At 43.1% G+C, this 18,318-nt stretch overlaps 1 protein-coding gene across 3 annotated transcripts in view; it reads left to right on the top strand.

Moving 5' to 3' along the window:
- The window catches only part of AASDHPPT (aminoadipate-semialdehyde dehydrogenase-phosphopantetheinyl transferase), a 51,125-nt gene extending 41,845 nt beyond the window's left edge, over positions 1–9,280 (top strand). For all 3 annotated transcript variants that reach the window (XM_061628693.1, XM_061628692.1, XM_061628691.1), the window contains 2 exons: positions 404–472; positions 7,802–9,280. In XM_061628693.1, coding sequence (XP_061484677.1) covers positions 404–472; positions 7,802–7,960 — 228 coding nt within the window. In that variant the 3' untranslated portion in view covers positions 7,961–9,280. The remainder of the gene's footprint in view (positions 1–403; positions 473–7,801) is intronic.
- The last annotated feature ends 9,038 nt before the right edge of the window (positions 9,281–18,318 follow it).

The raw sequence follows: 18,318 nt of genomic DNA, 5'->3' as shown, positions 1-18,318 counted from the left end.
GTGCTGCTCACAGTGTCAGGTCACAAATTATTTTTTAAGGGAAGGAGAGGGCAAGGGATAACCACAGCCCCTGTCTCAGCATTAGGGCCCCAGAAGCTGCCCAAGGATGCCAGGTGCTGATGCCGGCCCTAGAGAACAATGCTCTCCATGTCTATAGGAAATGTTAGTTTGAGTAACTATCGCTGGTTTTTCCAATGTAAGAGGGTTGATACATTGACAAATTGTTTTGCTTAGGCTGTCACTTTACCAGACTTTCTGAAACATCTATCAACAATGGGAGCATGTAGGAAATGTTGCCATTCACTTTTACTTTATCCTATGTTTGCTTGGCATTGCAGCATATAAAACGTAAGAAGCATTGGAAGTCCCTTAGTATACCATCTTTATTTTATTTGTCAACTAGGAAACCCGGCTAGACGATTGTCACCGTGTTGCAGTTGCTCTGGGAAAACCAAGAGAGAAGCCTGCTGTGGTAAGCTGTTCTGGTAATTTTCACAGCACAGTTTTCAAGCAGAAATGTTAGTCATTTTGTGATAGTGCATCTTCCGTCTTAAGATGGTCCTATGCTAAATATTTATTGAATTTATATATATAGTGCCTTGCAAAAGTATACAGACCCCTGACCAATGCTCTCATATTACTGAATTACAAATGGTACATTGTAATTTTGTTCTGTATGATATTTTATTTTTAAACACAAACTCAAAATCAATTATTGTAAGGTGACATTGGTTTTATGTTGGGAAATGTTTGTAAGAAATATAAAAAACTGCAATATATTGCTTGGATAAAGATTCAAGCCCCACCCATTAATATTTGGTAGCGCCAACAGCTTTAAGTCTTTTGGGGTAGGTATGTACTAGCATTGCGCACAGTATCAGAGTGATTTTGGCCCATTCTTCTTGCCAGATCCACTCCAGGCTGTTCAGGCTGGTTGGACGTTGCTTGTGGACTGCAATTTTCAAAGAACGCTGCAGATTCTCAGTGGGACTGAGATCAGGACTTTGTCTGGGCCACTGTAGGGCATTCACCATTCTGTTCTTGAGCCACTCCGATGTTGCTTTGGCCTTGTGTTTGGAATCATTGTCCTTCTGAAAAGTGAATTTCCTCCCAAGCTTCAGTTTTTTAGTGGACTGAAGCAGGTTCTCTTGCAATATTTCCCTGTATTTTACTCCATCCATTCTTTCTTAAATTTTAACAAGATGCCCAGTCCCTGCTGATGAGAAACATCCCCACAACATGATGTTGCCACCACCATACTTCACTGTAGGGATGGTTGGTGTGTCTTGAGGCATGGGCAGTGTTAGGTTTGCGCCACACATAGCGTTTTGAGTTTTGGCCAAAAAGCTCTATCTTGTCTCATCTGACCACAAAACCTTTTTCCACTTCGCAGCTGGAGCACTGTCATGCTTTCTGGCAAACTCAAGATGTGCTTTCAGATGGTACTTTTTGAGTAACGGATTCTTTCTTGCCACCCTCCCATACAGGCCAGTGTTATGCAGAGCTCTTGATATGGTTGACTGGTGCACCATTACTTCACTCCCAGCCACTGAACTCTGTAGCTCTGTCAAAGTGATTATTGGCCTCTCTGTGGCTTCTCTCACTAGTCTCCTTCTTGTTCCAGCTTTGCGTTTTGAGAGACAGCCTTTTCTTGGCAGTGCCTAGGTGGTGTGGTGCAGCTTCCACTTCCTGATTACTGATCTAACTGTGCTCACTGGAATATCCAAACACTGCTCCTGGGTCTTCATTTTCCTTCAGATCCACAGCCTGACCAATGATCCTTCAACAGTGGAGTTTTTATCCAGACAATGTGACAGCAACTTTTATAGTTCACAGGTGGAGGCCAGTGGTAAGGTAACTGTGCCCTCGATAGGGCAATTTCACGTGTAAACTGGGAGCTTCCACAGCACAGGGGTTAAATCCTTATGCAAGCAACATGTTTCAGTTTTTTATGTTTTTATGTCAAGAACGCCTCGTTTCTAAAATGGTTCTGTGGCAAGGAATTGTGGGGGGGGAAACATTTTGCCTGAATTAGGGCCTCTGAGAGGCCGTGAGACAGTCACTTCTCACAGCTGAACTCAGTTAATTAAGCAGTAATCAAGAACACCTGCTTATCAGCTCGAGACTGGTACTTCAAGGCCACAGGCCTGGGAAGGTTAAAAATGTCCATGACCGTCAGGCATGAAAGCTCCAGAAGATTTCATCATTAGAAAGCCCCCTGACTGGCTAATTAATTGCTGGCTGTCGCTGGGCATTTTCCCATAAGAATAGGACTAAGACCTTAGGTATTTGTTCCCCAATGTTCTTAGGTGCTACCTGATGTTAGGGTTCCACCTTCCATCTGCTATCCAGGCTATACATCTCTGAGGAGATGTGGAACCATGATGTTACTCTGCTGGTTTACCTCTATTGTGAGGATAGATTAGGCTAGACAGCGTTTTTTATTTGTGATTTGAACTTTCTCTGTATTTTACCTAGCCCTTGGGGGTGTTTGGTTGAAGGAACTATTTTACTGCCATACTTTTTGCAGTGATATTGTATTCTAATAAAATTACCTCTTATTTGCCAGCATGTATTCATTTCAGGGGGAATTTGGCTCTGAATCCAGCACCTTGGCCAACCAGCCAGACTACCGTATATTTGGGTATTATGCCTAAGGCTCACCCCCTCTAGGATGTACACCTTAACGTAGTGAGGGGGTCTGAGAGTGTTGAAGAAGCTGAGAGCAATTCCGTCAGGAGTCTAGACCATGAGGCTAGACTCCTAGCAGGGGCACCCAAGGCGGAATGGTCAAAGCTGAGACACCAGACTAAGATGCATCCAAACTCAGAGAAAGGCAATAGTAAACCACCTCTGAATATCTCTTACCACGAAAACCCTATGAACAGAGTATCCAAAATGCAACACGAGATAGTGCTGGAAGATGAGACCCCCAGGTCAGAAGGCACTCACCGAGCTACTGGGGAAGAACAAAGTAAAAGTGCAAGTAGCGCTGTCACTAATGACGCAGCTGGGTCAAAGCCGAAAGGAAGCCCAGAGGCCGATGTGCACAGATGCAAAAGGAGAGTCTGGAGTTGTACGACACACACAATAGGAACATAGAATGTGAGAAGCATGAACCAGGGAAAGCTAGAAATTGTCAAGCAAGAAATGGAACACATCAACATTACTATACTTGGTGTGAGCGAATTAAAATGGACGGAAATGGGACATTTTCAATCGGGCAACTACAAAATATTTTATGCAGGAAATGAGAAATTAAGAAGAAATGGGGTTGCTTTAATAGTGAGAGGTGATGTAGTAAAAGCAATTAAGGACTACAACGCAAGGTCTGACCAAGTGATATCAATGAGATTAAACGGGAAACCTATTAACATAAACATCATCCAAGTCTATGCTCCAACGGCAAACCAGAAGAAGAGGAATTGGAGAGATTTTACACAGAAGTACAGGAAGAAATTGATCACACACCAAAACAAGATGTGCTGATTAATCATGGGGGACTGGAATGCAAAAGTCGGGAACAGAGAAGAACTAGGAATTGTGGGAAAATGGGACTTAGGAGACAGAAACACATTTTTTGAGCAACCGAAAAGACAACTGTACACATGGACATCACTAAATGGTCAATATAGGAATCAAATTGATTATATAATTGGTAGCAGAAGATGGTGAAGTTCCATACTTTCTGCGAAAACAAGACCAGGAGCAGACTGCAGTACAGATCATGAAGTGGTCGTATGGAAAATCAGAGTAAAGCCAAAGAAGAACAACAAAACAATCATAATGCCAAAATACAATTTAAATAACATTCCAGAAGGATAAAAGAATGAACAGGTTTGAGGCTTTAAACTTAGTTGACAGAGAACCAGAAGAACTGTGGAATGAAGTCAGAGGCATTATCAGGGAAGAATGCAAAAAGACAATACCTCTTGTTAAAAAGAGAGAAAGACCTCAATGGATGACTGACAAAACTCTTAAAATGGTTAAAGACAGAAGGAAAGGGAAAGGAAAAGGAGACAGAAACACGATTAGAACTCTAAGTGCAACAATACAGCATCTAGTATGTAGGGACGAAGAGAACTATTACAATACATCAGGAAAAACTTCCTAACTGTCAGAGCCGTACGACAATGGAACCAGTTACCTAGAGAGGTAGTGGGCTCTCTGAAACTGGAGGCATTCAAGAGGCAGCTGGACAGCCATCTGTTGGGAGTGCTTTGATTTGGATTCCTGCTTTGACCAGGGAGTTGGACTTGATGGCCTTATAGGCCCCTTCCAACTCTACTATTCTATGATTCTCTAATAGTTATTGTATAGAAATAGAAGAGGACAACAAAAAGGAAGAACAAGAGCCCTCCTCCCAAAGATTAGAGAAATGAAAGGGAAATTTAAACCAAGAGTAGGGATGTTGAATAATCAACAGGGGAACACACTGACTGACCGAGATGAAATAAAAGGAAGATGAAAGCAATACACTGAAGAACTCTTTTATAGAGATGCCAGGATGACAGATTCATTCACGGAGGAACCGTCTGATGAAGAACCAGAAATTTTAGAATGTGAGGTAAAAGCTGCTCTTAAAATACTTGGAAGAAATAAATCACCAGGAACCGATAGCATACCAATAGAGTTGCTACAAGCAACTGAGGCTGAATCTGTTCAAATTTTGACAAACATTTGTCAAGAAATATGGAAAACTAAACAATAGCCCACAGACTGGAAGCGTTCAATATACATCCCAATTCCAAAGAAAGGGAATCCCAGGGAATGCAGTAATTATCAAACTATGGACTTAATATCCCATGCAAGTAAAGTAATGCTCAACATTCTACAACAAAGGCTCGTATCATATATGGAGCAAGAAATGGCAGACGTCCAAGCTGGATTTAGAAAGGGAAGAGGCACCAGAGATCATATCGCAAACATAGTTTGGATAATGAAATGGACCAAGGAATTTCAGAAGAAAATCACCCTGTGCTTTATAGACTACAGCAAAGCCTTTGACTGTGTAGATCATGAAAGACTATGGAATGCTTTAAAAGAAATGGGGGTGCCACAACATCTGATTGTCCTGATGTGCACCCTATACACTGGACAAGAGGCTACTGTAAGGACAGAATATGGAGAAACCGATTGGTTCCCCATTGGAAAGGGTGTGAGACAGGGGTGTATTTTGTCACCCTACCTGTTTAATCTATATGCAAAACATATCATACGGAAAGCAAGATTGGACCAAGATGAAGGAGGTGTGAAAACTGGAGGGAGAAATATCAATAATTTAAGATATGCAGATGATACCATACTACTAGCAGAAACCAGTAATAATTTGAAATGAATGCTGATTAAAGTTAAAGAGGAAAGCACAAAAGCAGGACTACTGCTGAACATCAAGAAGACTAAAGTAATGACAACAGAAGATTTATGTAACTTTAAAGTTGACAATGAGAACATTACACTTGTCAAGGATTATCAATACCTTGGCATAGCCATTAAGCAATATGGAGACAATAGTCAAAAAATCAGAAGAAGGCTTGGACTGGGGAGGGCAGCTATGAGAGAACTAGAAAAGGTCCTCAAATGCAAAGATGTGTCACTGAACACTAAAGTCAGGATCATTCAAACCATGATATTTCTGATCTTTATGTATGGATGTGAAAGCAGTGAAAAAAGTGGGTAAGAGAAAAATAAACTCATTTGAAATGTGGTGTTGGAGGAGAGCTATGCGCATACCATGGACTGCGAAAAAAGGCAAATAATTGGTGTTAGAACAAATTAAACCAGAACTATCACTAGAAGCTAAAATGATGAAACTGAGGTTATCATACTTTGGACACATAATGAAAAGACATGATTCACTAGAAAAGACAATAATGCTGGGAAAAACAGAAGGGAATAGAAAAAGAGGAAGACCAAACAAGAGATGGATTGATTCCATAAAGGAAGCCACAGACCTGAACTTACAAGATCTGAACAGGGTGGTTCATGACATATGCTCTTGTAGGTCACTGATTCATTGGGTCATGTTGAGCCTCAGCTAACCCAGAATGGACAGGGAGGGGGGAGGCATGAGTTTCAGGCGCCTCCGCTGCCAGAGGAAGCAGAGTTGGGAATTGTTGAGTCTGAGCAGGACCTTGCAGGAGGGGGTCAGCCTGCACACCAGCCCGTTCCCACGGGTACCGCACTCTCCGAAGAACAGAGCGCACCGCCCCCAGCTGATGCAGAAGACTTGTTGGGGGAAGCTCCAGAGACAGTGCCAGCTCCTCCCTTGCCAAGCAGTTCCCAGGAGGATACCAGTGTGGCACAGCCCCCTGATCTTGAGCCTGTTGCTCAGGAGCAGGTGTCTTCCGATGAGCCGTTGGAAACACGCCCCTTGTCCCCTCGCTCCCGCCACCGCGAGAAACGGACAGGGCAAAGACAGGAATTACGAAGGAGTCAGAGATTACGTTCGAAAACGTTCCCTTCTTAAGCTTGCCGCTTACAGTGGGGAGTTGTTGAATCAACTTCCTTCACACGCTGCAGAGCATGTCTAGAGTGTAAGGGATTCTAGTGAGTTAGCGCAGGGTTTTCTATGAAGCGCAATGCCTTTGATGTATCCATTACTCTAATAAAATGAGATTTACTTGCACCCACGCTTCAGCCTCGTCCTTCCGGCTCTAGATGGGACAGGTCACCATAAGTCGTAGTCCACTTGAAGGCACATAACAACAAAAAGCCTAAGGCTCGAAGATAAGAAGTGCATTCTTTGCCCTTGTCTTCTGGAATCCTTGGCAGGTCTATTTCTGGCACTTTGGGTTTCCTCTTGGCCCACAGTGGGTGACCAGGTTTAAGGGGTGGTGGCAGTCTACCTAGCTTGCAGGCTTGGTTGGTTTACTCAACCCTGGTAAGGGAGGCACGGGTTGTACCTGGCCAGGGTCAATTGCCCTGGTCTTGGGAACTGAGTCCTGGTATGAACTGGCAGCCGCTCTTGACAGACCCAGTGGCCTCAGTGGGTATAAGGCAGCTTCCTATGTACCAGTTGTCACACGAGGGGAAATGTGGGTCAGAGCAAACTGACCAAACAATGATGGACCAGAATGGGAACAATCTGATCCTCCCCACCTTGGTCCAGACTCCAGAATCTTGCAGACCAATTCAAAGGTAAACATAATGGTTGTCTTTCAAAATGCCCATCTTTCTCTGCCTTAGATCTCCCATCTGTAAAGTAGGTGAGTTTTTTTTTTAACCATTAACTTTTTTATTGAGTTTTAAAGATTTTTGTTACATGGTGCATAGTTGCAGACATAGCAGCAAGGTTCTTTATAGAACCTCAGTAGTAAAATAATAAAACAACCTTATTGTGCTGCATGTCTAAAGAGAGCTCAACTTGACTCAGAAAGAGGTTGTACATTAACTGTTATCGCAATGTCCAGTGTCAATTTGAAACAGAGTTAAGGGCACCAATTGTTTGGAAACAAGTCATTCCAGAACAATTTATGTGTCTCCGGAGGTTTCACCAGTCCACTTTCTCTAGAAATATAGTTGATGAAAGGATGCTATGTAGTTACTGCTGTGTCTTTACATTTGGTTCCTCTAAGCACTCGTTGGACTCCGTAAACATTTCAGCCAGGGCAATATCCCAAACCTTTGTCCATCATCTTTGCAGTGAGAAAGAAGTGTTGTATCACCAGTGCTTGGCTATCTATTTATGTATTTTGTATTTTTTTAAATGTGGCAAACAGAAGAATAATTACAGCCTTCAGTCGTGGAAATGCTGGTTTGTATTTGGGCAAATCAATAACCATTGTTGTTTTCTTCATAGGTGCTTTCTACTGATGTGACCCGGACTGCATTTACAACACTGACTTTTGATGATTTAGTTGCCTCTGCTGTGCCTCTTGCACCTGAAGACCCTTCCTACTGGGATAACTTTTGTTCGAAGCGGGACTCGCCAGCACGCCAGGGTTCTAATCCAAGATAAGAGAGGCTGTATTTGCAAGGAAAGAAGTTGAAAGCATTCACAAGGGCCACCTGCTGCTCCTTGGCGAACAGTTAATTTGTGTGTTTGGAGTGGGGATGTAGAAGCTTTTTGTGTTCTAGTATTTTGACTATTTTGTATGGTATGATTACATTTTTAATCAGCCTTTGCCAGGAAGGCAGGTTTTAGAAGAGAAAAGCTGTAGAAAAGCTGCTCTTTGGCTGAGTGCATACAATTAGGCTGCTGAGTCTTTTTCTTTATTTTTGTTTATTTTATCCATTTTATTTTTTTCAAATATAACATGAGGGGGGGAGAGATTGTCAGTTGGCTTTAACAATAAAAAATATCCCATCAGTCCCAACTTAAACATATAAATTAATATAGTCGGCATCAGTATGCTTCTGAATACCAGTGGCTGGAAACCGCTGGTAGGGAGAGTGCTTTTGCACTCAGGTCCTGCCTTTGGGCTTCCCATTGCTGCATCTGGCTGGCCACTGTGAGAACAGGATGCTGGACTAGATGGGCCATTGGCTTGATCTAGCAGATCTAACTCTGTTACATTCTTCTGGTGCATTCCTCTCTTTCCCCAAGCACCTCCTGTAATGTTTGCCATGAGTTCATCACACCTGTGACTGTTTATGCAATGACCTGGTCCATGTAATATCTCCCCGCCCCACTTTGAAGACACACATCATACAAATTGAGCAGTCACACATTCAATAATACCCAAGAAGTCCCTGTGTAGTTACAGTAGGTGCATAAGGGGAAAGAGTATGTGCCTGCTCTTCTACTAGACGAAAGGGCATACGTCAAGTAGTCAATTAAAGCGTGAACTAGGCCTTTGTTCCCCTGCGAAGTAATTTCCTATTTCTGATGTTGGAAGTTCTTGCATCTTCAGTTGCCACACCACCATTACGAATGAATGGGAAAAGATAATATATAGTAATGTTAAAAATATCGTTACCTGTCACCGAGGAAAAAGGGGTCTCTAGTGGCACCCACAAAGCTGAAATACACACAAGGAGCTAAAGGTGGTGTTATATAAATTATAAATGGATCAGGCAGACTCTGGTCAAAGTCTGGGTATATGAATAACAAAGAGTTGTCTGCACAGGAGCCTCTGACAAATGCTAGACTTGCAAAAAGTAAATAGCTCTGCAATGCAATATCTGAACAGAAAGAGCCTCCCCACATGCTTATTTTGGTTCATTAGGGACTGTATTTTTTCCTCGCCTATTGTGTATTTTGACAATTACAACAACCAACATTTGTTCAAAGATTTAGCCTGAATACACTGAAAATAGCACTTTCGAGCGAACTCTCCATCATGTACAGAGTGTATTCCTTAATCATACAGTGCAACTGTGAAAGCAAGAAAAATATAATAACGTTCCATAAGAACATTTGGTTGCCTGGGGTTGTTGTGCCCTCCACTTCTGTGGAGTTCTTTTGTTTCTAGAAACAAAATCCAATGTGCATGTGTATGAGATGGTTAATGTCTAGGAAATGCTACTGTTTGGGGTTGTAGTGGCACTTTGAGCATGTCTAGTTTGGGCAAGGCCAAGCCAGGATTGGATGGAAATGCATGCAGCAAGCAGTAGCCTCAGGTGGGGTGGGGTGGAGCCATCCTGCTGACACTGGCATCGCTGTAGCTTACCTAGATGGGGCAGGGTGGCAGCAAGGCCACGACTGAAAGGACACACTGGTGGAGGAAATCTGATAGAGGCAATCCCCCATCCTGCCTCATCCAGGTAAGCTTCAGTCACACTGGTGTCAGGAGGGTAGCTCTGCAGTTCCGCCCCACCACACAAGGATGCTACCGGCAGCAAGACATCTTGAGTTGCTTGCAACAGCAAATACTAAACAGGCAGGGTCTGGTTCCAGGTCCAGTATCTGACATCTCCAGTTGAAAGGATAAGATAGCAGATGATGTGAAAATACCCTTCCTGAGACCGCAAAGAGCCACAAAGTGCACCAGCCTTCTCCAATCCTGGTGCCTTCCAGATGTTGGACTCCAACTCCCATCAGCCCTAGCCAGCATGGTCAATGGATAGGGGTTATGGGAGATGTAGTCCAGCAACAGCTGGAGGGCACTACGCAGGAGTAGATAATACTGGGCTAGATGGGCAGATAGTTTGACCTGGAACAAGGGCAGCAGCTTCCTATGTTCCTTGGTTCAGCACCCTGGAAAGATCCCATGTAGCAGATGACTTGTTCCAGCAAGCTTCCAGGTCCCATTGAGCCTGTGTCTCTTGGCTTGGCTATCGTTCCCAGGGTTTGTTCCTCTGGTCATGGCTGGGGTCATGAAAAGCATCCTCTGCCCTCTTTAACAGCCAAGCCTGACATACTAGCCAAGCCTAAAGGACTTTGAGACACTGTATTCGTTGATAACTTTTCCCACTGTCCAGCCTTCCCCAAGCTGGTGGCCTCCAGCTGTTTTGGACTACAGCTCCCAACAGCCCCAGCAAGACAATCACCTCTTCTAATCCCACCTTGGCAAACCACCATACTCCCAAGCATTTCTAAAGGATGGATCTGAACAGAAGAAAAACTCACTCATTTTTGAGGAAGAACAAACTTTTGAGGGAGGTTGCAGTGGCCCCATGAAAGCCCTTTTCTTGTTATTGCCACCTGAAAGCAACTCTTCCCTGGTGTGCCTTCATGATGGTTCTCTGCAGGAAAAGAAGTGAACTGGGAGACAGAAAGTGTGTGTGCTTTGCCATCAGTGCACTTTCCTATTTCCACCTCCTTAGCTGCAAAGATAGCACCCAGAGTCAGCATTGCACTAAACCAGCTCTCTTCATAGTCCTCAGAAAATACCTATGGATTAATAGTGGTGGTTTAATAAGACATCTGCAGGATGACACTGCCTATGTATTGATTGCTTGGTCATCTCTCAAAGTACACACACACACACCCGATTGAAAGATAATGTAAGGCAATTCTTACGGATGAGTGTGCATGATTAACAGCCTCCTGAAGCTACAATGTTAGCAGCATGTGTTGGGGAGACTGGAACAACGATATTGGCCGTGCATAACCTTATTGCTCATTGATTTCACTTAAGAGGGAACCTATTGGTCAGCAAAAAAAAAGCACATCTTTATTCATACATAAATCCCAGGATTGGTCTCCACTTAATGTTTTTGAGTAGCAAGGCTTAGAAAAGACATTGCCTGGGATTTTGATAATCCCAGAGTAGATAATCCTGGACTACACAAGGCAGTGATCTGATGTGATACCCTGCAAGTCCATATTTTTGTCTTACATATTTTACTTTATTTTCGGATTTTGGGGGTTGCCCAAAGGAGGAGGCTCTTCTAAGAGGAGTACATTTGAGACACAACTTATTTTTATATATGTTTAATACATTTATATCCCACCTTTCCTGCAAGGAACTCACACAGTGGTGTATGTTATTCTACCTCTCCCCATTTTATCCTCACAACTGCCCTATGAAGTAGGTTAGGCTGAGGGACGGTGATTAGCCCAAGGTTACCCAGTGGGTTTTATGGCTGAGAGGGGATTTTAACCTTGGTCTCCTAGGCCCTAATCCAACACTCTAATCTCTACAGCAAACTGGCTCTTATGAAAACATTCTCTTCCTTGCTGGGTTTTCAAGTTAGCTGCCTTTGTTTTCATTGTTGATGCCTTGCTTCTTGCAAAATTCTGAAGACATCAGTTTTCTCCTGGTGCACACAATGAACATACTCATTTCAAAGCACAAGGCACTGGAGCTATAAATCTCATTGTACTCCAGAGCAGTAAAGCCGGATGATTCAATAAGTAAATTCAAGACTGCACAAAGGTAGAATAGCCCTCATGAGATCTCTCAGTTTTAGAATTCAATGAAACCACGTTTATTCACAGGGAAGTATCGCACTTCTTTGAGGAAGTGACCTTTTAGCACACGTTGCTAATTGACATTCCATCCTTAATGATGCCACATCAGTTATGCAATACAAAGGCATGACAATGCTGCAACCTTTCATTGAAAGAGATTTAATTTTTTTCTGTATGGGATACAAGTAAATACATTATTTAAAAACTGCTTTCTTCATCCTTTTAGTTGAACTGGGGAGCCTCTGTTCTATTGTTGCAGCCTTCTATTATAGAAAAAAAATGGATTGCATTTTGGATTCAAGGACACCGTTTTAACATTTCTGAAAGCAAAGGAGCAAGGAAGATATTGCAATTGCGGAGGCAGGATACACAGCAAATACCTTTAATATATTCAAACTGAAAAGCAACAGCATATTTAAGAATTTGATTATTTTAATCCTACTAATATTGTTCATTTATAATTAAGATTTATATCCCATCCTTCACCCTAAGATCACAAGGTTTCATCAATAAACAGCATAAATGGAATACAATCCATGCATACAATTTAAATAACTAACTGCAATCCTATCCATCAGGGCCAGCATGACTGGCATGACTGGGCACTTGGGCACCATCTGCCCCGGGCCTGTGGTGCCATAGCCTTACATCCCCTCCTGATACATAAGCCCACTTGCATGCCTCACTATCTCCCACAGAGTGTGAATGATGTGAGCGCATAGAGCGCATGACTGCCATAAAACAAGGTGGCAAAGGATGCATCGGCCCCTTAGGAAAGCCCCTCTGCCATCTTGAGTGATGGTAGCATTCACCCTGATGGAGTAGGTAGATGGGGTGTGTGGGTGGGCTTATTGAAGCCCACACTGCCTGTATGGAAGGGGAGTGCCTGGGAGTTCCATGATCCTCAGCAGCATCAGGTTGCAGGACCCAACACTGTTGCAGATCATGGAATGGGAGTGCCAGCCTCCCACCCTAATGAGGGTCCCTTGGCCAGGACCCAATCTGGCTGCCCTTTGGCCAGCTATCTGAAGTGGAATCTCAAACATGTGGGGCAAGGGTGGGGAAAGAATCCAGTGTGCTGCCCTCCTTCCCTAAATGGTACCCTTACTTGGACAGAAATCTTGGCAACTAGAACGTGTGACACCAAAAGTAAACTCACAGCTGCTATCAAATAAGAACATAAGAAGAGCCTGCTGGATCAGGCCAGTGGCCCATCTAGTCCAGCATCCTGTTCTCACAGTGGCCAACCAGGTGCCTGGGGGAAGCCCGCAAGCAGGACCCCAGTGCAAGAACACTCTCCCCTCCTGAGGCTTCCGGCAACTGGTTTTCAGAAGCATGCTGCCTCTGACTAGGGTGGCAGAGCACAGCCATCACGGCTAGTAGCCATTGATAGCCCTGTCCTCCATGAATTTGTCTAATCTTCTTTTAAAGCCATCCAAGCTGGTGGCCATTACTGCATCTTGTGGGAGCAAATTCCATAGTTTAACTATGCGCTGAGTAAAGAAGTACTTCCTTTTGTCTGTCCTAAATCTTCCAACATTCAGCTTCTTTGAATGTCCACGAGTTCTAGTATTATGAGAGAGGGAGAAGAACTTTTCTCTATCCACTTTCTCAATACCATGCATAATTTTATACACTTCTATCATGTCTCCTCTGACCCGCCTTTTCTCTAAACTAAAAAGCCCCAAATGCTGCAACCTTTCTTCGTAAGGGAGTCGCTCCATCCCCTTGATCATTCTGGTTGCCCTCTTCTGAACCTTTTCCAACTCTATAATATCCTTTTTGAGATGAGGCGACCAGAACTGTACACAGTATTCCGAATGCGGCCGCACCATAGATTTATACAACGGCATTATGATATCGGCTGTTTTATTTTCAATACCTTTCCTAATTATCGCTAGCATGGAATTTGCCTTTTTCACAGCTGCCGCACACTGGGTCGACATTTTCATCGTGCTGTCCACTACAACCCCGAGGTCTCTCTCCTGGTCGGTCACCGCCGGTTCAGACCCCATGAGCGTATATGTGAAATTCAGATTTTTTGCTCCAATATGCATAATTTTACACTTGTTTATATTGAATTGCATTTGCCATTTTTCTGCCCATTCACTCAGTTTGGAGAGGTCTTTTTGGAGCTCTTCGCAATCCCTTTTTGTTTTAACAACCCTGAACAATTTAGTGTCATCAGCAAACTTGGCCACTTCACTGCTCACTCCTAATTCTAGGTCATTAATGAACAAGTTGAAAAGTACAGGTCCCAATACCGATCCTTGAGGGACTCCACTTTCTACAGCCCTCCATTGGGAGAACTGTCCGTTTATTCCTACTCTCTGCTTTCTGCTTCTTAACCAATTCCTTATCCACAAGAGGACCTCTCCTCTTATTCCATGACTGCTAAGCTTCCTCAGAAGCCTTTGGTGAGGTACCTTGTCAAACGCTTTTTGAAAGTCTAAGTACACTATGTCCACTGGATCACCTCTATCTATATGCTTGTTGACACTCTCAAAGAATTCTAATAGGTTACTGAGACAGGACTTTCCCTTGCAGAAGCCATGCTGGCTCTGCTTCAGCAAGGCTTGTTCTTCTATGTGCTTAGTTCATCTAGCTTTAATAATACTTTCTACCAGTTTTCCAGGGACAGAAGTTAAGCTAACTGGCCTGTAATTTCCGGGATCCCCTCTGGATCCCTTTTTGAAGATTGGCGTTACATTTGCCACTTTCCAGTCCTCAGGCACGGAGGAGGACCCGAGGGACAAGTTACATATTTTAGTTAGCAGATCAGCAATTTCACCTTTGAGTTCTTTGAGAACTCTCGGGTGGATGCCATCCGGGCCCGGTGATTTGTCAGTTTTTATATTGTCCATTAAGCTTAGAACTTCCTCTCTCGTTACCACTATTTGTCTCAGTTCCTCAGAATCCCTTCCTGCAAATGTTAGTTCAGGTTCAGGGATCTGCCCTATATCTTCCACTATGAAGACAGATGCAATGAATTCATTTAGCTTCTCTGCAATCTCCTTATCATTCTTTAGTACACCTTTGACTCCCTTATCATCCAAGGGTCCAGTCGTCTCCCTTGATGGTCTCCTGCTTTGAATGTATTTATAGAATTTTTTGTTGTTGGTTTTTATGTTCTTAGCAATGTGCTCCTCAAATTCTTTTTTAGCATCCCTTATTGTCTTCTTGCATTTCTTTTGCCAGAGTTTGTGTTCTTTTTTATTTTCTTCATTCGGACAAGACTTCCATTTTTTGAAGGAAGACTTTTTGCCTCTAAGAGCTTCCTTGACTTTGCTCGTTAACCATGCTGGCATCTTCTTGGCCCTGGCGGGACCTTTTCTGATCTGCGGTATGCACTCCAGTTGAGCTTCTAATATAGTGTTTTTAAACAACTTCCAAGCATTTTCGAGTGATGTGACCCTCTGGACTTTGTTTTTCAGCTTTCTTTTTACCAATCCCCTCATTTTTGTGAAGTTTCCTCTTTTGAAGTCAAATGTGACCGTGTTGGATTTTCTTGGCAATTGGCCAGTTACATGTATGTTTAATTTAATAGCACTGTGGTCACTGCTCCCAATTGGTTCAACAACACTTACATCTCGCACCAGGTCCCGGTCCCCACTGAGGATTAAGTCCAGGGTTGCCGTCCCTCTGGTCGGTTCCATGACCAACTGGTCTAGGGAATAGTCATTTAGAATATCTAGAAACTTTGCTTCTTTGTCATGACTGGAACACATATGCAGCCAGTCTATGTCCGGGTAGTTGAAGTCACCCATTACTACCACATTTCCTAGTTTGGATGCTTCCTCAATTTCATATCTCATCTCAAGGTCTCCCTGAGCATTTTGATCAGGGGGATGATAGATCGTTCCCAGTATTAAGTCCCTCCTGAGGCATGGTATCACCACCCACAACGATTCTGTGGAGGAGTCTGCCTCTTTTGGGGTTTCGAGCTTGCTGGATTCAATGCCTTCTTTCACGTATAGAGCGACTCCGCCACCAATACGTCCTTCCCTGTCCTTCCGATATAGTTTATATCCAGGGATAACCGTATCCCACTGGTTTTCTCCATTCCACCAGGTCTCCGTTATGCTCACTATATCAATGCTCTCCTCTAAGACCAAGCACTCCAGTTCTCCCATCTTGGTTCGGAGGCTCCTAGCATTAGCGTACAGGCACTTGTAAGCAGTGTCTCTCTTCAAGTGTCTTTGAACACTCAACAGTGACCTGCAACCCAAACAAGTCCTGTTCAGACATTACCCTGAATGGGTGTGGGCTAACAGTGGGGAGGGGACAGGAGAACACACACAAGCCCTACTCCCAACTTCGCCATACACACTGGCTCCACTTAGGATCTTCCCATGTTGAGAAGCAAGATCTGAAAGGAGATTTTAAGTCCTTTCACTGATCAGTTCTGTCAGTGAGCTCTAATTGCAAAGGAACAATCGGTGGCTCAATTTGAGCTCCCAGTTACTTTGGAGCCATGTCTGACACCTGATGTCACACATGACCCAATACTTCTATGGCTAGGAATGCCTTCTCCCAGCTTCAGCTGGTATGCCACTTGTGATCATTCCTGAGCTGGGATAGACTGGTCCATGCAATTGTAACTTCAGTAGTTGATTACTATAATATACTTTATGTGAAGCTATCCTTGTATCTGATACAGAATCTGCAGCTACATTGAAACATATGAACATGTAATCAGTATTAAAATCTTATTAGTTTGGGACATACAATTCATTATCGCATAGCATAAGAACAAACACCAATCATTGTATTCACATACCGAAGATGGAAAGTAACTTTTGCTGAAGAGATTTCAAACAGTGTAGCTAAAGGTTCTTTGTAAAAAGAAAGTATCCGAGTGCTTTTTTTGGCCGCAAGCCTGATATTAAATCCTTACATTTAATTGCATTCTATCTCTCCGCGTCAGAACCTGCAGGCAATTGATTACATGTTTGTATATTTCAACTTTCAGCCCCTGACGAAGGCCAAAATATAAGGTGGCCGAAACGCATTGGGCTTGTCTTTTTAATAAACTGCTTTGGAATCATTTTCATAAATACACTTTTTGGCCTCTTGGGAGTTCCCCCCCCCTTTTTTTTCTTCCTCTCATGAACCAGATGCCATCCACCTTCGCTGCACTCCATTGGCTGGTGCCAGTTCAAAAGCATTCTGTCGACCTAACAGGCTGGTATCGATTCAATTTCGTTCTTTGTTCACTAGCCACTGCTTTTACTGATCCATTTTTTCCCTTCTCAAAAATATACATATTAATATTGATATTTTAAAAGGAAATATTGATATTTTTGAAAGGAAATGTCAATAAATTAAAGGAAATATCAATATAATTATTGTTCTTAATATTGATATTTTAGAGACAGATTTTTTGGGGGGGGGAAATCCATTTTCAGAAACAGCCATGGAAAATCTCTACATAAAAATCCAATCTGCAACGACAGAGAATAAACAAATTAATGGGAAATTCGGTACCAGATCTGAACTGGACAGAACTCGAGCACATCCTTAACTGGAGGTTCTCCACCCCCTGATTTAGGAGTAGGCAGACACTTTAGGAGCACATGTAATGTTCCTCCCACTGGCACCACCTGTCAGGCTCCCACCCGTGGCTCCCACCAGGGAGAAACGTAGTTTTTATTTTTCTTTAGCTCACCCTAGCACAGATCTCACAAGATCTCACTGCTAGGCAGCACCACCAGTCACTCCCTGTAAACAATACTGCTAGAGACTTCGCCTTAGTCTCCCTTCTGGCTTATTGTTACTTTGTGTCTGGGTGCACTTGCAGGCCACAACCCCCCTGTATCTTTGTGCCAATAAAGCATACAGCTCTGGGTTGGCCTGGATACTTGATGATACACTATCTCTTCACCGCTGCCACCATTGATACTGTTTCCCAACCTTGGTAATTACCCTACCCACCCTTCTGGTCTGTGAAAGCCCCAGCCAAGGATCAGGCTTTTGGTAAACCAACAGAATATTTATTTATAAACACCAGGAAATAACAAAATTATGTAAGGTATGTGTAACAAGCATATGGTTTCATATAGTGTCCCTCTTTATGTTTCTGGTCATATATATATTGCCTAAATATCAGCCAAATACAATCCAAGCCTCCCTCAGAACTCTGCCAACCAACTCCTCCAAAATCCCTCTCATCGACCAACCGACTTCCTCAACAACTCCCCAACAACTCCCCTTCAACTCTCATTTATACCTTCAGCCATTCAAACACTCAGCAAATCATCATACAGCATTCTCCAGCATTTTAGCCCATGTACTCCCCCTTCTCACTCAGTCACTTACCATATATCGCTTAATAAACCAGCACTTACCATATTTACAGATATTAAAATACAGGGACATCACAGCACACACCTTATATTTGTAGATATTTACTTAAACATCTTAAGTGTGAAGGAGCCCTCTGATGAGTCAATAGCCTGCCTTATGTCTCTTCCAAAGGGGTGTGTGAGAGAGAAAGACATTACCACAAAGTAAACTTG

This window comes from Rhineura floridana, chromosome 5 (genome assembly GCF_030035675.1).
Source record: "Rhineura floridana isolate rRhiFlo1 chromosome 5, rRhiFlo1.hap2, whole genome shotgun sequence".
In the NCBI taxonomy this organism is placed as follows: Eukaryota; Metazoa; Chordata; class Lepidosauria; order Squamata; family Rhineuridae; genus Rhineura; species Rhineura floridana.
The sequence above is the reverse complement of the archived record's forward strand: the minus strand, read 5'-3'. Positions and strand labels throughout refer to the sequence as shown.